This window comes from Nyctereutes procyonoides, unplaced genomic scaffold (genome assembly GCF_905146905.1).
Source record: "Nyctereutes procyonoides isolate TBG_1078 unplaced genomic scaffold, NYPRO_anot_genome, whole genome shotgun sequence".
In the NCBI taxonomy this organism is placed as follows: domain Eukaryota; kingdom Metazoa; phylum Chordata; class Mammalia; order Carnivora; family Canidae; genus Nyctereutes; species Nyctereutes procyonoides.
Genome location: NW_026575046.1, coordinates 46,179,381 through 46,200,475, shown reverse-complemented (window position 1 = coordinate 46,200,475; position 21,095 = coordinate 46,179,381). Strand labels below are relative to the sequence as shown.

Here is a 21,095-nt window from a genome sequence, read left to right as displayed (position 1 = left end):
CTGGGACGAGTGAACTCAGTTCTCATTCAAATTTCCAAAGGCCATAGGCGTGGCTCACTTTGCCTACATGTGAACTTCAGCCAAGACACCCCAACAGAGACTCTGCCCCTCTGAATGCCTTTGGATGCCTCAATCCTGTCCTGGTTACACCCCACTGAGTTTTGTGACAGACAGGGAAACAGCATGAAAGAAAGCAATGGTCCCAAAGGAGGAACTTGTGATTGACACAAATGGGTATGTTCTCTTAGGGGCATCATGTATCATCAAAGAAGCCAGCCCCCTGGCCATTGATTTCCCTGTTTACATGCTGTGGAAAGAAGATGTGTTTAAGTTTCCTACAGTTTTACAGTAGAAATTGATGCTCTGGGAAACGAAGCTGTATGTTCCAAACGTAGCAGGTTTCTTTTGGAATTCACACTCTGGGAGTCTGGCGCTATCCCCTAAATGGTACTTTTGTTGTCTTTTTGTTCAAGACAGCAAGTTTCTTCCAGGATCAGAACCACCTGCCAGCCTCTCTTGATAAACAGCCCACCAGCTCTCTTGGTAGATCAGATGTTCAATGATTAGCCTAACTCATTGTTTATCTAAGCGGCAATTATCACCTTGATGAAATAATATTTTAACTGCAGGGGAAGCATTACGGACTGTTCCCAAGGAGAATCTACGGGCTAGGAATGGCCAACAGAGCTTCCTATACACAGAGGAGAGGACCACTTCATCCTGGCTGGCAGATCTCCGTGTCTGAGTCACCATCTTTAGATGCTGCTCTAAAGACCTAAGGAAATGTGCCCCAGAGAAGTGTATGGTCCCAATCCTTCCAACTGAGGCTCAATGGCCCAGCAAAATATGAAAGTGCGGCCTGTGCTTCTAAAGCGTAACAGCCTAGAGTCAGTGGAGTTTGTGAAGCAACCTCACCATCGCAGGAGCAAATCACAGCAGGTACGGTTCAAGGAAGATGGGACCAGTAAGACTCCACCTGGCCTAGCTGAGGTTGACGTCCAAGCTTCTGAGGACCCAGCTGTGATGGGCAAGACTCAGGCCTCCAGACACCATCACCTCCCCACCTACTCACTCTCCTTCCCCAGGTCCCAGAAGGCAGGGGGCTTTCGGAACATTGCGATCCAAACCTCCCCCAGTCTCAGGAAGCATTTCCCAGTTTTCAAAAGGAAGAGACTCACAGCCAGCAAGTCCCTGGTAGAAATGCCAACAGTATCCCAAAGTGCCATCCAGGTCAACGGCAACCTCTCCGAACAGGACATTGTATCCTCAGACCTTGCCTACTTAAGGTTGGCTCAGCATCTCGAGGATGGGCCTCAAAGGGTCAAAGTGGCCCACCCATTTCCTCCTAGAATGTCCAAGGTGCAAAGCAATGGGCCTATTAGCATATGCTTGGAAGCAGGGACTTGGAGGGCCTCAGAGAAAGCAACTGCTGCCATTCAGGTCCCAGATGATATTTACCACAGTCCTACCTGGGCAGCTAGAAAGTCTGCTTTCACTCTAGACAGGTCAGGTGACATAAGCAACTCTGTACATCCTTTGGTTGATGTGTGTCCAAGTGATGAGAGAACAGGGCCACTATCAGATTCAGAAAGATCCCTTTCCTGCATAAATGCCACCAGCGATGACAACCACATGCCAGGCACAGGGAAACTTAAACCCGAATTGCTTTTGCCCAAAGACAACTCTGATGACAAAGACCTTGGCCCACTGTCATCTCGGTCAAAGGAAACATGTATTTCATCACCTCCACGGACTCACAGCTCCCTCTCACCAGACTCCCATAGCCAGCCAGCCCATTCTGGAGGGGCTTCAGACTGTTCGTCATCAAGTAACAATCGTCAAGATCTGCTGTCACTCAAAACTAACAGCATGTCAATTTCTGCCCCCATGTGTCAGGAGCAGATGGCAAAGAATCCCACCCAGTCAGACACCATGGAGTTTCAAAATTGTTCTGGAAGCAGTCACCTACCATCTCCTCTTCCAAGGAGGGAGACCAAACTTCAGAGCCACAGAGACACTAGTGGGATTAATCCAATTCACCTGGCACAGGGAGAACTCTGTGATCTCCAAGGCAGGCTGCAATCCGTGGAGGAATCTCTGCACTCGAACCAAGAGAAAATTAAAGTCCTTTTGAATGTAATTCAAGACTTGGAGAAAGCTCGAGCTCTCACAGAAGGGTAAGGTGAATTTTTTTTACATTGAAAACTACTGGGTTAAGTCATTTGCCAGGACAGGGGCAAAGAGAGAGAGCACTGGTTCCTGTTAATAAAATGTCTCCGAGTCTTTTAGGCTCTGTGGTTTCCCCAAATCATAACCAATGGTGTCCCTTTGTTCTGAATAGATTTCATCCATTTCTAGGCTTTGGATTTCCATTGCTATTTGTTTTTGTGTCCAGATATCAATAGACTGGAGAAAGGGTGGTGGTGAAACAATAGGGCCAAAAGTTATTTTTATAAAGAGAGGGGGCCAGTTAATAAATGATGGCAGAGAATAATAGCACACAGGTACTTCCCCCTACTCTATCCTTCTAGCAAGTTGCTGTATTTGCACAGGATTTCAGTTATTTGTGTGTTTGTTACAAAGGACTTGAGGTTACTGTTGACCTTCCCCTCCACTGACCACTTTGATGGATTCAGCCATTCCATCACTGATCGGCTAAGTAAGGAACTGAAATGAGATCACAATTCTGCAAAGAGAAAAAGTCACAAAATGCTTTCCTGGGTGACTCAGCACCAGTCTGGGGAGGAGAAGGCAGTGATCTATTTAGGTGTGGAATGTTTGTCCTTTGAAAAGTGCCCCCTAAAGACTAGGAAGAAGGAATGGCTAAAGCTAATCAACAAAAGGGTAGGAGAAGGAAGAAGTAATTAACTGGCATTTGCTGATATGAATCAGACGCAACATTGCCTTATAAGAGAAAAGCACTGTGGTGATACCGAGAAATGCACTGAACAAAATGGTCAGGAGTTTTAATAATCTCCCTTCTATTTGCAAAGTCCCTCAGTTTCCCTAGCTATTCATGGGGATAAGAGTAACTGACTCATCTCACCGGCTTGTTGTCAGCATGAAGAAAACCTCAGATATAAAAACGGTTAAAAATTTATAAAGCCCTCTAGAAATGTGAGGTCCTGTGATCTTGTTTTGTTTGATTTTGATTTTGTTTCTTTACTTGTCATGCAACTCTAGAGCATTGCTACTGATTTCTTATCAGTAATGCTATGCTATAGGAAACCAGTTGCTAGAATGTGTGCATCCCATGGGGTTTGCCCATAGATTCATCCAGCAAATGCTCTATCTTGCAGGCGCAACTTTTATCGAACTGGCCAAGATCTCAACAATTGCAGCACCTGCCAGAACACGGCGTGCATCATATACAGGTACCTGGCCACAACCAAGGCCTGCTGTGGGGGCCACAGAACACCCTTGTAAACTCTCTTAGACACAGAAAGTCAAGAGAGAGGCAAGGAGAGGAAGCCTTTGAATACCTGAAACTTAAAAAAAAAAAAAAGGTGTTTAACTCGGAAATGTTAACATCTGGTTCCAAGGCAGACATTGCTTTCTTTCCTTACAATAAGGTCTATGAGCAAATCCTGTTAATCGCCCTACACTTACTGCTCACTAAGTATAGGCACTAAGCTCCGTGTGCATATTTATATCTTATTTCACAGTTACATCTTGTGAGGCAGGTGTCAGTGTCTTTGGGGAAGCTAAGCTATGTGACCCAGCTTGCATTAAACATTTTCAGAGAGCAGGAGGGGTCAGACTCAGGACTCAAATCCAGATCTTTCTGATCCCAAGCACTGTGATCTCAATTATTCCACCACACTGCCTCTTCCTCAGCAGTAGCTATTACCTGTCAAGCACGTGTTATGTGTCAAGAACTGTACTAAGCACTTTGTGTTCACTACTAAGTACATAATTTCCTTCTAGCAGAGGGTAAGGCTGCTACCATAAAGTAGATTTTTATAAGTGGTAAATGGGAAAAAATCATATAGCGGTAAGTGCGCTAAACTTAAAGTCAAAATCCCCAAGTTGAGCCCTGCTCAACCGCTTGAGGCTCAGTTGCCTCATCTATGGAGTGGGGACAATTATTCCTATTAAGAGTCACTATGAGGAGCAAATTAGCTCATATAGGTGAATACCTTTTATAACTGCAAACCTCTGTACAAATCCAAGGGTTATTACTGTTATTACTAGAAAGATCGATGCCCCCTTAGCTGGAAGTCCACTTTTGGTGGCAATGTAGAAAAGTAGCCAAAAGCAGTCATTTCAGTTGATGGCATCTAATTTTGTCTGACTAAAGTATACAGTTGAGCCTTCTCTATTACTTTTCCATCTTGGAGGAGAAAGGCAGTGAGAGACTGAGCAAATTGAAGCCCAATTGTGTTGCCTGTGTCTTCTGTTTAAAACCTCTCTGTCTCTCTAGCAGAATCCTGGGGTTTTGTCCTAACATGGGGGTTTGAGGACAGAAGGGTACTGGAAACAGAAGTCAGGAGGTCCCTATGCTCCTTATGCTTAGGAGTCACAGGACCATGCATTTTTATCAAATAACACAAGTTTCAGGACTACTCACAGGAAATGCCCTTTATCTCAGTGTAAAATATTCCCTCAAAAAAGGGAGTCCTGGAAAAGGCTTATGGTATCAGAAAGTGTAAATAGGCAGTCTCATCAACTGCTTAACTTTTTACTATCTTTTTTTAAATATATATATCTCCTACATTTTATTTAAGATTTTATTTACTTATTCATAAGAGACACAAAGAGAGAGCGAGAGAGGCAGAGACATAGGCAGAGGGAGAAGCAGGTTCCATGCAGGGAGCCCAATGTGGGACTTGATCCCAGGACCCTGGGCTGAAGGCAGATGCTCAACCACTGAGCCACCCAGGCGTCCCTATATATCTCCTATCTTAAGCAAATTTCTTAATCATTGGGAGGACCAAGACATTTAGGGAAGACAAAAATCTATTCATCATAAACAAGAAGAATTGTTTTTAATGAACCTACATTTAAGTTTTGGATAATCTTTTTTTTTTTCAGCAGTGAATGATGTATTTTCTACTATCTTAAGATGACTTTTTAATTAAGCTCTGTAAGTGAAAAGGACAAGTGGTTATTTCCCAATCTACTGTGAGTTTCATAGCCTGGTCTTGAGCAAATCATTTCTGGCCTCTGAGTTTCCTCGTCTGAAAAAAGAGGGCCTTTCATTAGATGACTCCTCTGGTCCCTTGTGGTCCTGACGTTCTGACGTTTTATGCTGAATTAAAAGTGGCAATATTTGGCTAAACTATGACCTTCCAACAAGTCTGAGAATGTTTGCATTTTTCTAGTACGTACTTCAAACATCCCAAGCAAACATTCTAAATTAAGTTACACCCCTGCACTGGTTAGCAAGCCTTCACACGCACACATCCCTTTCCAATTTTCCAAGAACAGCAATTGTATACTCCCATCCCTTATTACCATTCAAAGCCAGACTGCTCTCCCAGACAGTATCTACAACCTTGCATCTAAGCCATTGCGAAGGAACGGGCAATTAATTTGATGAAAGCAAAGAGATCAGAACAACATCCCTGTCAGAGTAACAGTGGGAAGATGAGAGTTGTCATTTTTTTTTTTAACATTTCAAATAACTTCAAACCTTGTGTTGTGTCCTGGAAAATCAGATCTTACAAACTGATGAATAAGCGATGTGTAATACTCATCCTCAGGCCTTGTTAAGCGGCAGTCTCTCTCCCTGATGATGGATGGGCCCAGGGCACATCACTGTACATAAAGTGCCTGGACACCTGATGGGTTGCCTGTCGGGTCTTCTTCTATGGAAATGTTGCTGCTAAGTTAGCAACACATAAGTTTTTCCAAATGGCTCCATCAGCCAAAGGCTATACTTGTTTCCATCAAGACATGTGAGGTCATTGGTTCTATCCAACTCATTGTCCCGCCTCCAAGAATAGCCTTCTGGGTGCCCCAACCCCATGCCTCCATGGCTTTCTTCTTACCATGAATCATTCTGGCAGATCCTACCTTACCGAGGGGAACAACACTAACGCCTACAGATCCCATGCATAGCTCTCAGGGGTTCCATACAGCAGGGAGGATAGACTCCTTGGAATTGTGACAACCATAGGTACCAAGGGAAAAATGTGGGAATTGCCTCTATGCCTTAAGCTGGTTGCAGGCTGTTTAGTCCCCAGTCACTCTCCGTAGTGTTAATCCTAGGACAAGTTACTCAAAGGATTGGGTGAATGCCACCTGTGGTACCAACATAAGTAACATTGAATTACCTGGTGAGAAGGCTGTCTTTTTTTTCAAATTTATTTCAATCCTTCTGATTATCCAGCAGGGGAAATCTGAGTTTGGTACTAGAATATCTTCAAAGCCTTTATAATGCTTGCTTATCACACTTCTTTGCCAGAAGAGAGCAGCTTTCAGATTCATAGCCATAGGCAAGCAACAGTATCCAGCCAGAGGGTAATCATTTTAAATTTTTTACTGAAGTTTTTAACTTTGAAAACTAGTCCTTCTATATATTCATCATAAGTAATGCAGGTCTCCACTTTCAAAAGTGATATTAACTGTTTTGTATAAATGTTCAAGTTTAAAAGTGAATTGACTTAGAAAAAATTAAGTAAATGTGCAGATGGTGTGGGGAGTTTCACAAAGGCCTGGAAGGTGATAAATGAAAGATGAAGCTTGGGAAACACTGCACTAAGGAATAAGCTCCCTTTTCTCTTCTCAGAGGCATGGGGTCCCTCCATGCCACATCCCTCCTCCATCCCTTATCTATTCTCTGCTTTTCCAGTACTTTGTCTTCGCAGTCAGTCTAAAAAAATAAGAGCCTTTTTGGAGGTCTTTGGCTACACCAATCAAGCATTTATTTTCTGGATGTAGATCCCTGAAAAAAATCTGCTTGGCTTAAGTTGTAAAATGCCTCAGATGTTTTAGGGAAAAGAATAGGAAATCTTTCTCATAATCTTTCTCCTATCTAAGCATGTTGCTTCAGAAATGGCAACAAAAAGCCAGCTGGAAACTTACCATTTTAAATGGGTGAAGGGTGAGGTTGGCCATGGAAGGTTTGAAATGTTCTAGAGAGGAGAGAGCAGCCGAAGAGCCGTTGTGTTTGGGGGAGTCTACCAGGACAGCTCTTTCCTGCCTCCTCTTCTCAGCCCCAGCCTCTTCTCATGGCTTCCACTGCACTCATGGCTTTTAAGTTTATTTCTGTGACACCATCCTCCCCTACCTTTTTCATGAGATTGCTCTCTCCCCCTCTGTGTTTACCTGTAAATATTTCCATGTTGATATCTCAAAGCCACCTCAAATTCACCATTTATCAAAACACACTGCTTATTTTCTCCCATGAAATGAACTATCTTCCTATTAGTTCTAATTTGCTCAAAGCCATTAACCATGACTTCGTAAACCTTAGTCCTCACTGCCTCGCTCTTCTCCTTCACAGTATCCATCAGACTGGCTGCTAATCCTACTTGCTAAATCCATCTCCTTAGCTTTAGCCCCTCTGGTCAGTCAAGGCCCTCATTATTTGTCACTTGAATGCTACCTCATTTATCTGCCATAGGTCCCAGGTAATCCTTCCAAATTTAGCAACCTTAGACTGCTAAAATGCCCAAAAAGTAAAATCTTAACATGTCACTCTCCTGCTAAACAATCTTGTCCTGGTTCCTGTTGCTGCATTTAGCTAATTTTTCAGGGCCCTTTGAATGTGATCCTAACCTTCTTACCTGCTGGGTCTCATATTTCTCCCAAGCCACAGAGAATTCAGTTTCAAATACTGTGTGTTCTATCATACCTTGGTGCCTTTGCATAAGTTCCCTCATTTCCTTGATTGCCTTTCCTGCCCTGCCTTGTCTGGAAATTTCCTCTTGCAGCTTAAAAGTCAGCTCCTCTAGATAACCTTACAATCAATCCTTCTTGTGGAGGAACCCTATGGCATGCATGTTCCTCTGCTATACCATTTATCCTATTGCATTATAGTGTAGTGTTGATGAGTTTCTTTCCTTCAGCAAATGGCTAATATCTCAAAGTTGTGGGCCAATATCTAGTATGTAGTTGGTGCTCAGTAGATACTTGTCAATAAAGAAAATGGCTACATTGACTGGAGCAAGGAAAAAAAGCAGTGGTGGGTTTGAGACAGTTATTTAGATTGCCCAAATTGCCCATTGTTACTATTTGTGTGTGTCCCTGTCCTTGGGTGGGGAAGTGGAGGGTCTTAACTAATCAAATTTCTTATTGGAAGGCTTCTATGCAGCAGGTCCTCAGTAGATATTTTTGAATAGAAACAAACAACTGAATGTAATACAGAAATTGTCAATTTTCAAATACCTGGAATGCTATATACTCTCGACAAAATGGAACCTAATCAAATCTTCCTTTTATGACTCAGAGAGCTTGTTGCAATTTCACAGGACATTGGGATCCTCATTCATCATGGCCATCCAACATTAATTGCCCAGTATTTCTGTACCAGCTGTGGTTGGAAAGGCAAAGTTTGATTTGTGGCAAACCACAAAGTCCCTTCATGCTTAAATATCTCCCCTCTGTGGTATCTGAACTACTCCAGTGATCTCTTTGGGAGAGGGGTTTAAGACATTAGACCCGCAGTCTTTCTTGGTAAAATATCAAAACCCAGTAGTGAGTAGAATAATGGCCCTGTAAGATGTTCATATTCTAATTCCTGGATAGGTGAATGTTACCTTACATGGAAAAACGGACTTTGTAGATGTGGTTAAGGATCTAGGGATGAGATGAGTAGCCATGATTGTCTAGGTTGGCCCAATTTAATCATGAGGATCCCCATAAAGGGAAGAGAGAGGCAGGAGATGCAGAATCAGAGAATGAGATGTGACAACAGAAGCAGAGGTTCAAGAGAGGTAATCACAAGTAAAGAATGTGGACAGCTTCTAAAAGGTAGAAAAAGCAAAGAGCAGACTCTCTCACAGAGCCTCTAGAAGGAACACTGCTCTGCTGACACTGGATTTACAGTTCTGGAGGACTTCCAATCTCCAGGGCTCTACAAGTACCATTTGTGTTTTAAACCACTAACTTTGTGATCATTTGTTTCAGTAGCAATAATAATACAATCAGATTAAATTTTTATGATTCATAAACTGTTGACATCTAATTGGAGGTCAGTTTTTTTTTTTTTTTTTTTACTTCTTTGGATGACTTCTATGACAGCTAGCTGAGGGCAGAGATCTGTTGGGAATAAATAAGAGTGCCTATTATAGATACTTGGTCACTATAAACACCTTTTGTTCTCACATTTAATCCTAACAATCATGTGAGACAGATACAAATACTTCCATTTTGCAGATGAGGTAACTGAGGCCCAAGCACTTGCATAATACTCAGATTAGACAATTAGGACTGAAAGAGTGAGAGCACATGCACAGTTACTCTGAAGCTAGTAAGTGGCAATGACAAGATTGGGACTCAGTTCTAGGGCCAGCTAGTTAGATTCTACAGCATGCTGCCTTCAGAGGCCAGACCTGTTTGTGGGATGTCAGCAGAATGTTATGTGGCCCAGTTCCCCTCAGCCAAGGGCATCATGAGGGTTTGTGTTTTAGATGTAGGCCCTAAATAATGTTCCCAAAGGATAATCAAGGACCACCTGCATGAGAGTCTCCTGGGTATCTGAATACTGGCTGCTGGCCTTCACCACAAGCCTGCTGGAGCAAGGGGTGGGATGAAGGATAGGAGTCTTAATTATACCAAGCTCCTTGGAAAAGTCTGATCTGAATTAAGCTTAAGAAACATCCAACTAGGTAAAATCAGGGTATTTTTTTAAGACTTTATTTATTTATTTGAGAGAGAGAGAGAACATGCATGAGAGAGCACAGTGGTAGAGAGAAAGAAGCAGGCTGCCTATTGAGGAGGGAGCCCAATGCAGGGCTTGATCCTAGGACCTGGGATCATGATCTGAGTTGAATGTAAATGCTTAACTGACTGAGCCACTCAGGTGCCCCAGAATCAGGGTCTTGAAAGGAAGAGGTGGCAATTGATTTATGAGAAACTTTTGTGACAAACAGCCTACATGTCCATGAAAAGAAAATTCTTGCTAATAAAATAGCCCAGCAAATAGTTTTTGTTTTAAATGCATCATTGGAAAGATGATTTACCTTTCTACTAATTAAAGGGTTACACCGTCATATACAGACTTAACTAGGGGGTGCATGTGAGATTGGATGCAACATGAAAGGAAGAGGAGGTCAGGGGGCTTGCTCATATAGTAAGTGTAATTTTTGAGGCCTATTTCCAATGAGAAGAGAAAATGAGTCTCTGTCAGTCCACTTTGGGGTCCATGCTTGCATTATGCATTACTTAGAGGATTCATTTGTAGTCACTCCTTCCTGCCACAACTCCCAGCTCCTCAGGCCTCATCTGAGATCAGGAATAGAATGGCAATCCCTGCTGACATTCCTCCTCCAATTAAGGTTAAGACCAATTAAAGCCCAATTCTGCTCCCAAGCTAAGAGCCCAAATGCTAGGAACTATCCTCTGGTAAGTCTCCTGGGTATCTGAATACTGGCTGCTGGCCTTCACCCCAAACCTGCTGGAGCAAGGGGTGAGATAAAGGATAGGAGTCTTAATTATAGCAAGCTCCTTTGAAAGGTCTGATCTGAATAAAGCTTAAGAAACATTCAACTAGGTAAAATCAGGATCTTTTTTTTTTTTTAAGATTTTGTTTATTTATTTGAGAGAGAGAACATGCATGAGAGAGCACAGGGAGTCCTGGAGGAGCAATCAGAAATACCAGGTAGGGCGGGTATGCAAAGTGCTCCCTGGCACCACTGTCCCCCTCTTCAGGAGAGAAGTGTAGTCACCCCATGCTCCTGAACCAGGTAATATGCATGACACTGAATGCCAGGAGCCTCCACCACCATCCTCTCATTTCCTCAAGCTCCATGGACCATGGGCTGCATTTTCATCGTGACTAACTCCTGTTGCTGTTACAACTCCTTCTGAATCAGACAGAGAAATCAAGGATATTCAAGAGGAGATTTGCTGCAAGCATCTCCCTTTGCACCCAGCAACCAGCGTTTCCATTGTACCTGGTGTCACTCCCTCACAGTTTTGGTATTCAGAACTCATCAGAAGGAGCCTATCTGGAACACAAGCCAAAGCCTTACAGCTGTGTGCCTTGCAGGAAAAAAAGCCAGGCTTGTACCTTACCAAGGAAAGAGACTGTGGAGTATTAATGAGCAACCTAGGGACACACAGTCAGTGGCACTGAACGTTTCCTAGAGTTTCCTTCTGCAGTGAAGCTTTTTGACTACTGGGTCTCGGCTTTGCCTGCCACTTACAGCTATTACCTAGCCAGAGAAAAAGGTATTATTTTACTAGAAATGCAATATGCACCCAGGCCTATGGGTTTACTAACCAACTTTCCACTTAAATTTTTTAGTATTTTCCTTTTGTCTGCTTCTGATGCTCTGCCAGTGTGGAGCTGGGTGAACTGTGAGAGCTTTTCCTTCTAGCCACAGTCCTCCCTCTGGCCAGCAATGAAGTCTGCAGTGAAAAATAATTCTAAATTACAGAGCATATCTGTTCTTTCTAGTAATCACAGATGTGTTTGCATTCCTCAGCACATTCCAATATGGACTGAGCAGCATTTATTACAAATGCTGGAACAGGAACATTATGGCAATACCATCCAGCATCCCCCAAACAACTGCCACCAAACATGGCTCAAGCTCTCTCTTTAGGAAACAGACATAGACTTTGGGGTACATGTGGAAATTTCTCTGAGCCTCGACAGGTTGATCCCCAGGACATTTGCTCCTAGCCCCCATTTTTCTCAGTAGCTTTATCCCTTCCTTCTTCTACCTAGAATGCAAAGAAAAAGTAGGATTTATAGCATCAGCAATTCATCTGAAATAAAAATTAAATCTATTTTAATGCATTAATAGCTAAATAGCCGGAAACATACCATAAATATAAAATCAATCAAGTTTAGAATTTCACAGGAATAACAAATGGATGGCTGCTGGCAAAGAGGCCACGGCTGACCACAGAATGATCCAATCTTTATTTCTCTGTCAAGTTAACGTAACAATCATTACTGTTTGTTAAGCCAGGCATGGTGCCAGGTGTTTTGCCAAACACTGTACATGTATCATCTCATGTTAGACTCCCAACAACCCTAAAATGTGGGTATGGTTGTTATTATCACTCTGCAGATGAGGAAACTGAGATGCAGAGGGGTTACATGAGCAACTTATCCAAGATTCAATGTGGCCAGAGCTCAAATCGATCCTGCTTTCAGGAGATTTTCCTGCCCCTGTCCCCCTTACCTTTGACCTTGCATAATCAATGAACGTACGTGTTTAAAGCTCTCTGAGATGACCTGCCCTTTCCGAGGTCCTAACATGAAGACCGTCTTGACACACAGCCACAGAACACAGGGCACAGACTTCTTCCATAGACAGTGATCAGCAGTGAAGCTTTCTACAGCTTGGTACTACTAATTTATGTACCAAGAAGAGAACCTGCAATTCTCTGAGGACTCGTCAGCAGACAGATGCCCTAGGAGAAGGGGTGCACTTGCCAACTTAAAATGGCTGCAAGTTGTGAAGCTTAAAACTATACCCTATAAATAATGAGCAAACTGATCATTAAAAGAAAGCATTAGGAACAAAACCCCATCCAGGCTTGGGGAGGGGTTTGGGGGGAAGAAAACAAACTAACAAAAGCTCCTACTTTCCCAGACTATAATTCTTCCCAAGAGACACTTTCCAAAGTGGTGTGATTTATCCAAGTGGAGAGGAACCAAACTATCCTCTTTGATTCCATTGATTCTTACAGATAATTCTTTAAAAAAGAAAGTTGCAGGAGGTCAATAAATCTGTGGTGCACCTGGGTTCTATGGCAAGAAGGGCCACGGAAGCCCTCTGACAGATGAGGAAGAGATGGAGAGGGGTTCCGAAGATGTTTGTCTCAGGGAGATGCTATAGATCATTAATTTCCCAGCCAACTTGCCTGGACTGTATGGTTTACGGCAGTGGCTTGTCACCATTTCTCTTTATAAAAGAGCAAGACTCATCTGCTAAGAAGGAAGTGCAAAGAGCCCACCATAGACCTCAGCAGCCTACAGTAGACTCAAGATTGCTGAGTACCTATATTACCCTGAGTAGGCTGCCTCCTTTTTTTTTTTGTTTTTTAAGATTTATTTATTTATTCATGAAAGACACAGAAAATGAGGCAGAGGGAGAAACTGGCTCCCTGGGAGGAGCCTGAAGGAGGATGCGATCCTGGATCCTGGGATCATGCCCTAAGCCAAAGGCAGATGCTCACCTGCTGAGCCACCCAGGTGTCCCTAAGCTGCCTCTTAGGAGCATGTCCATTTTCTCTGGAAATGCAGCCTAATGGCCAGAATTACCCTGAAAGCTAGAAACACTATTATGAGGTGGTCAGCTTGGTCATAAAGTGCCCCCCATGGGGCCCAGCCCCAGATTTGGACTGGCTCCACAGAGGGTCATTAAAGTGGTGCACCAGGCCTTGATCACCATCACCTCACCACCCCCACCCCACACATATTTGGCAACTAGGACCTCACACAGATAGAGACTACTATGTTCTTTTAGCACAGTATACCTTAGTATACAAGCTTTGGAGCGGGACAATATAGGCGCAAATCCTGGCTCTGTCACTTACTCGTGTGTGCTCTTGGCAGAATATTTAACCTCGTAGTTTTCTCATGTATAAAATGAAGTTAATATCTATCTCATGGGGTTGTGAGAATTACATGAGACATGCAAGAATTACTGAACTTCTAGTATAGTGTCTACAATACGAATTACACTCCAAAAATGATAATAGTAGTAGTTGTCCCTGTCTTCTTACCTCCCAACCCCTCCTCCTCCCCACCTTCCTACTTATCCTCATTACTGTTATTCATTTAATTATTCATTACTATTATTCATTTAATTACCATATGTCCTCACCTAACAAGGTGCAGGTACTCTCATACTTCCTTTCTTAGAATAAAAACCCCTGGTAATAGCCAAGCCCTGGGCTAAAACATTTGATCCCTCTTTAGGAAAAACGAAGGACTAGCAGTCAGGAAGCCAGGCTTGGATTCTGATCATAACTCATGGTGCGACTTCCCTTTGCTAACCCCTTTGTCAGTTTAATAGGGATAGGAACCTTCCCAACTTCCTGGGCTATTGTAAGGGTAAAATAAAAACACACATCTGAGAGGTTTGCAATATGAAAGTGCTATATAAAAGTAAGAGGTTTCTACTGTTTATTTCTATATAAACTTTTATCTCCTTTTGGCTTATCCAACTTCAGTTTGCTTAGCCAAGATACTGCATCTAGAGCCTGGCTCTGTTGCTTTCTTATATACTTATGCATTTATCTACTTTTTGCTTCTCACTATTTCTTCTTCCAGAAAAGCTGTGACTTAGGCTTCTTGCTCCTTCCAGTTACTTAGAAAAAACACCTTTCTACTTTTCACCTAGCATGATGGTTTAAGCATTGATCTGTCAGATTAGTAAGGGGCCCTCAGGAAGAAAACTGGAAAGCTCTCTTCCATTTTTGCTTTATACAGAGCTCATTTTCTAAGTGCAATGTGGTGCCATGCACAGGTATCTTGGGCAGAAAGGGCTCTAAGGCTCCTCAGTGAACTGGGCACCCCTGAATCAGGTGGTAGGTATTCCTTGCATCTTCAGTGGACTAATCTCACAGACCTTCAGTGCTCCAGACTATCTCAATGGTTCCAGGCCTAAATCCCATATTGTAACAATTTCTTGACCATTTGCCCCAAACTGTGAGCCAGAGCTCTGCTCAAGCTCAGCACTCAATATTTCTCTCCTCCCTATGGAATATGAATGGCAGAAGATGCTAAGGGTGTCAGGGTAGGGAGATTAAGAGGTAGAAAAGAAGTGGTGGTGAGGTTGCAAAAGTTACTGGTGTTCTACCTTGATACCAAGCCCAAAGCAAACAGTCATTCCCCAGAATCTACAAAGGACCCTCTGCTAAGGGTTTACTTGTAAGCACCTTATTCCCCTTTCAAGAGGTTGCTGTGAGTTGAGGGGTATCTCCTCTTCTCTACTCAGCCTCAAAATGAAAACAGATGAGAAAGGGCACTGCCCCAGCCTATTTATAAGGCAGCTGCTACCAAAACAAGATATACTCCCTCTCCTCCTCTCCAAACTAAACAGTAGTTTGTCAAATGGATGAATAAGAAGAAAAGTGGCAGTTTTCCTTTATGTTAATAAATTGTTTTGGCCTAAAAACCATTAATCAATTTCTTTCCAAAGTGTACATGCTTCCCTATACTCTGCTATTTGCCTGGACTTGAAAAGAAAGTCACTTTCAATCCTCTTTAAATTGCCAAGACTCATGGGGACAGTTACAGGAGGAGGGTGGGGAGCTCCCTAAGCTCTAATGATTATAATGGAAACCTGTGGTGTTTCCATAGAAACATAAAGAGTATATTCTTCCCAGAATGTATATAGAGGGTAGGAGTGAAGAGTGATGTTGCTGACAAGGTGTACAATTACCAAAAAGCTAAAGGTATGAGTGAGAAAGTAAGGCAGTCCGTCCCTAAGATAGGAAGACAAAACACTTAGTGAAGAGTAGAGTGGGCCGAGACCATATCCTATGTGAGGACATTTCGCCATTTATTGTGTCCCATCTGCACAACTACCTAGCAAGGTAGCTTTATAATCCCCATTTTCAACGGAGTCTCAGAGAGTAGCAACTTGCCCAAGGTCACCCAGCCAGTAAGTAGTATAGCCTCAGTTCAAACCCAGGAGTGTTCCACTTGAGAGCCTCTGTTCTATTCTCTATATTGGGCTGAACTTTAAATTGTGATGATGAGACAGAGTTAACATTCTGTCTCCTGGCTCTTCTCTCTCCAGGCATGCCAGTTCTATACACATTCTGGAATCTTCCAGATCATTATTTTTCTAACTGGTTTTGGGACACTGTTCTGAGTCTTAACAAACTCAAGTGGTTTGTTGTTATTGTCATTTGTTTGAATTGTGAAGTCAGAGAAAAGTTACATATAAGGAGAAGAAGGACGCCTGTTTATGTTATGTTCATATAATTTGATAGAGGTGTATGCATAAACAGTTGGAAGGTAGGGGTAGTTGAGATAAATGCAAAACATTTTTTAAGGCAATTGTTAGTTTAATCATCTCTCTCACATGGTGGGATGTAAGATCCGTGAGAGAGGAATCCACATCTGTCTATCTTACTATTATCCCTGCAACTGAGTATAATGTCAGGTCCAGAGCAGGACAAATGTTTGGCTGGACAGTTGGCTGTATGGATGGTTAGCTGGATGGTAGGTAGGGTGGATGGATAGACTATAGGTTGCATGGATTGAAGGATGGATGGTAGAATAGATGGCTAGCTGGCTGGATAAATGAATAGTTGGTTGAATGGATGAATGGTTGGATAGATGGGTGGATGGATGGATGGATGGATGGATGGATGCATGGATGGATGGATGCATGGATGGATGGATGGATAATTGGTTGGGTGGATACTTGGTTGGATAAGTGGATGGTTGGCTAACAGTCTGGCTGACTGAATAGATGGGTGGAATATCCTGTACCAGAAAGCACAAGAAATTCTGAGAATGAGCAGGAGGTACCCACTTTATTAGGCTCTATCTGGTGCTCTAGGATGAAGGTTATCTTTATGCCTTGGGGGGAAGGCTATGAATATTTCAGGAGGTAGCAGAAACTATGAATGTGGGTGTCCCCTATCTGTGAACTAGTGCTAATGGGGGTAAGAATCAAAGTTTGCAACTTACTGCTTTAATGCTTTCCTTGAAGCAATGCAGAGATTGTTGGAAACAACTCTTCCCCAGCCTCTGAATCCATCTCCTTAAGTTTCCACTGCAGAGAGTGAGGTGCAGGGAGTGCAGACAAAAATTCACCCTATGCCCAGAGACAGAGGAGTGCAGAGCTGGATAGTGCATCCTGGAAGTGAAAGCCTCATTGTTTGAGTCTGTGGAAGCCTTTGTTCACTGAGCTGGCAAATCCTGGACTTTGGCTAAAATGTCCCTAATTGCTTTTGATGTTGACTAGTATTTACTGAAGACACAGAGCCACTGGACTACCAGTTCCAGGAAGCCAGAAATAATGTCTATATGTCTGTCTATCATTCCTTCCCTAGCACCTAGCACAGGGCCTGGCACATGGGTGATACTCAATAAATATTTGTTGAACGACTGGCTGTATACTTGGTGCCTTGCTCTGAGCTGAGTGTTGTACATGCATATCCTTTAAATTTCACTGTAATCCTATGAGTAGGTACCATGCTCATTTTGCAGATGAGGACACTGTGGCTTAAAATATGAGAAATGACTTCCCCAAGATCTCACAATTAGTCATGGAGCTTTGCTCTGAAAAACACAGCCATTATATAGATCACCCAGCCAGGAGTATGTCCCTATGGAATAGACCAGGGAGGAATGGACAAAGAAAGGATGACACAAAGGAGAAGAAAATCTGGGTAAAGCTTATCAAAAATGCAGAAACAAAATTATCAGAAACATCTTCCAAATGCTCCCTAAGCACTAATACCCCATCAGATTGGCTTCAAAATATGCCATCGGGATCTTCTGACTCTTTAGCTTCTTCCATCTTGGAATGTGCATTTGAGGGTTTTATTAGGCATGTGCGACAATCATGATTTGCCTTTCCAGCAGCACTTACTCTGATCCTGGGTCTCTGAGAGGTGACATGAGGGTATTAGATAAGGACAAGTGTCCCTTTAATAATAGCTCCTTTTCATGCCTTGCTGGGTAGAAAGGCCTTGGACTGTCATGCTACATCATAAACCCAAGTGGGATCTTTTGTCTTCCATATGAAACATTTCATTTCCCTCCTTGCTAAGCAAGGAGAATGCACTGTTTCTGTGACTTTGCATTTCCTTCACTTTCTACACTCCTACACTGGTTACTCATCCTGGGCCATCTGAGGCCTCTAGAATGAAACCAGGTGAAAACACAGCTGAGAGCTTAAGAGCCTTCTTATAATCATCTCGGCAGTGGAAACTCCCCTGTAAGTAAATCTCCTAGGGAGGAAAGTGGACAATTAAGGGCAGAGAGAGCTGATGCATAGCCTTCAGGGGCATCTGTAGGATTAATTCTTTCTGGCCCTGCTGTCCAGTTTCTGGGAAAACTGAGCCAGAGTTATGAGGCAAGCTGACAAACTCTGACACACCTGCAGGCCTGATTCTCAAGCCCTCAAGGGCATGGGAAGTGTGAGTACCCACTGTGAACACCTACTATGAACAAAGCCAGAGCTTCTGTACTCCCTGTCCTCTGACTCTTTCAGATTCTGGGAACCCTCAGTCCCCAGATGCATCATGTTTACACCAAATATCTGTGTACAGATAATACAATGGAGTCTGTACATTAATGACTCCAAAACACACAAATAAAATAGCAAAGAAAAAATGGAGATTAGGAAATGCCCATCAAAGGAAAGAATTTAAGTATGTCTACATGGAGGAATACTATGAGGTAAGTGTATAGGGAAAGCTCTATGAGACACATGTTAAATTGAGAAGGAAAAGATAAAGTCATAATGTATTAGTGGTAATAATGGTAATGATGATAATAATAACACTAACACGAGCTACCACATGTGGAAGGCTTACTACATGCCAGGTACTGCTCTAAGAACTTCCTTTGTGTTCTCTCACTTAGTTAAAATACATATTAATTTCAAAGAAAGCCTTTGAGATAGTTGCTGCTCTTGTGTCCATTTTATTGATGAGGAAATTGAGTTGTCAGTTTTATCGTATATGCCTCTGCATTATTTAAATCTTCTATAATGAGACAGTCTTTGTGTAAAATGCATAAAAAGAATGAACAATTTAATAGCATTAAATAAATGTGTGAGAGAGACTGAAGCAATATTTACTGAACACCTACTATCAGGCTGCCATATTACACATCCCATTTAGACTTAAGAACACCCCTAAAAGGAAGGCATTTCAGGTGCCAATTCAGTCCTTGAGGAACTGGAGGTTGAGAAGGCTGGCAAAATCTTCCCAAGGTCAGTAGTTACTTAAGCACCTGGGACTTGATCTCAAAGCCTATGCTCTTCTATGTCAGTTGGTCTCTTGGTGATGCTAAATCAATATGTGATGGTTTGAATTTACTTTCCTTCCTTCTCCTCTATGTTTTTCAGTGTAGAATATGATTTTCGGCAGCAGGAAGGCAGGTTCCATGAAGTTCTACAGAGTCTGGAGGAAGCGGAACCAGTGGAGGAGGCATCTCCCCCACCAAAGTCCCCAGCAGAACCCCCAGTCCCTGAGAAACAGGACTTAAGGAGGAAAACCAAGAAAGTGAAGAAGAAATGCTTCTGGTGGATCTGAGCTTGTTGGGTCTATTCCCTTTGCCCTCCCCAGATACCTCCCCACGGTGGGGAAATCACTGCCCTCAGGCCTTCTCTACTTCTTAGCACAGGCCCCAGGTGGTTAGCCATTCAACCTGCAGAATGGGAAAGACTCGGGGCTAGTTTAGCTGCTGCTGGACACCTGACAACTAATCTCACCCGAATGAATGATACGATACTGCTTGCTGAGGACTTCATGGAACCTAGAGTGACCACTTGCCTAGTTCCCTATCATACATGACCAGGCCACAACCTTGTTTGAAAGTCTAAGTTCCCACCATGAGCAAAACCTCATCACATTTTCCAACACCTCCATGATACTAAACACTTCCTTCTCATCCTGGGTTCATCATCCCAAAAGAAAACAATGTTGTGCATAACAGGAAGATAGAGGAGCATTATAAGCAGACACCCCAGGAAAAATTAGATACATAAACTGACAGTTTTCCAAGATATTGTCACACATAAACACAATAGAAGTAAGGCATAAAAATGTGAAATTACCTAGTGGGTTGGGTCATTTTCATTTAGATCCCAAATCAAGGATGTGTCATCTCATGCTGTGTGAGCTTTATAGTCTGTGGCAGAGTAAGAGGTTATAGCAGAGTATAAGGAACTTGTTGGTATGGCTACCCTACAGTTGTAACTGCTGCAGTAGGGCCTGCCTTAAACCATCATGTTCTCAGCCTGGGGCCTTGTTTGGGCTTGAACTTTAAGACTGGGCTTGAAGTTTAAGATTCCACAGTTAATGTCCCTGCAATATTTAAGAGATGAGATCCAGCAGCTTGTCTGTCCATTTCATCTTACTAGTAATATAAAACTAAGGTAAAAGACAACACTGGTTCTTGGTCATTCATCTCAGCAACAGCCTTGTAGATAAGTTCCAAAGTATATTAATCTTCACAATCTCCCTTTCTGATGACCAGGTGATGGTCACCTGACTGAAGAAGCAGCAAGACTGGGAATGAGGATATATTTTTTACATTTTAGTATTAAAGACCTTTCCTTCCCAAAGTCTGAATTCTTTTGAAGTCTGACTCATTCTTTTGAGAAGACCCTCATACATGTGGGTCCAGTCAAACTTGCATGGCTGAAAAAACTACTAAAGTAAAATAATTAATTGCTACATACTCTTGGGGATAAGGGGCAGGTTGGAAAGGCTCCTATCCTTTGCATTAAATTCTCTACCAGCCTGTGGTTGCATTGATGCTGCTTAGAAAAGGGATCCTAAAGCTCAATAAGCATTCAGTGAAAAAGGCATTTCATAATCCCCTTTGCTGAAGATCAGGTGTCTGAGTTAGAGTCTGCAGAGTGCACGTGGGATGTATGTACCCCACTGCAAATTGAGACTAGCTGAACAAACCACTCCGACAGCTTCACCTTTCCCTGTCACCCTGCTGCAGTGCACAAAGCTATTTCAGTGGGAATGAGAGGGAAATTTGGCAGAGAGTCTCAGCTTGCACTATTTAAGTCTTGGAATGTCATTCAAGATGTTCTCATTCTGTTTCTAGTGTAATGTTTAAACCCACAAAATGAGACCAGAATACATAACACTAAGTTGGAATTAAGATAAATACACTTGTTATACTTAAGAAGTCACATTTCAATAAGATATGCTACCACTGGCTAAAAGCCACAGATCTTTCTGTATCCACACAATCAACTCTCAGTTGGCCCCAACAGTGGAAAAGAACAGCACAGAGGATAATCCAATAA

The 21,095-nt window shown here is 42.6% G+C and overlaps 2 protein-coding genes across 2 annotated transcripts in view; one reads left to right on the top strand and one right to left on the bottom strand.

Moving 5' to 3' along the window:
* The window catches only part of DOCK2 (dedicator of cytokinesis 2), a 401,682-nt gene that overhangs the window by 187,614 nt on the left and 192,973 nt on the right, over window positions 1-21,095 (bottom strand). The gene's annotated exons all lie outside the window — the stretch shown is intronic.
* Window positions 832-19,359, top strand: INSYN2B (inhibitory synaptic factor family member 2B). The gene is made up of 3 exons (XM_055325895.1): window positions 832-2,177; window positions 3,300-3,374; window positions 19,173-19,359. Exons 1-3 carry the CDS (start codon window positions 832-834, stop codon window positions 19,357-19,359), a joined length of 1,608 nt encoding a protein of 535 aa, XP_055181870.1.

What these genes read in the sequence shown, in the direction of transcription:
- INSYN2B (XM_055325895.1), top strand. Translation starts at nt 832, where the DNA reads ATGGCCCAGCAAAATATGAAAGTGCGGCCTGTGCTTCTAAAGCGTAAC. An exon ending in GCTCGAGCTCTCACAGAAGG is followed by an intron (nt 2,178 to 3,299) that starts GTAAGGTGAATT and finishes TCTATCTTGCAG; the next exon opens with GCGCAACTTTTATCGAACTG. An exon ending in ACGGCGTGCATCATATACAG is followed by an intron (nt 3,375 to 19,172) that starts GTACCTGGCCAC and finishes TATGTTTTTCAG; the next exon opens with TGTAGAATATGATTTTCGGC.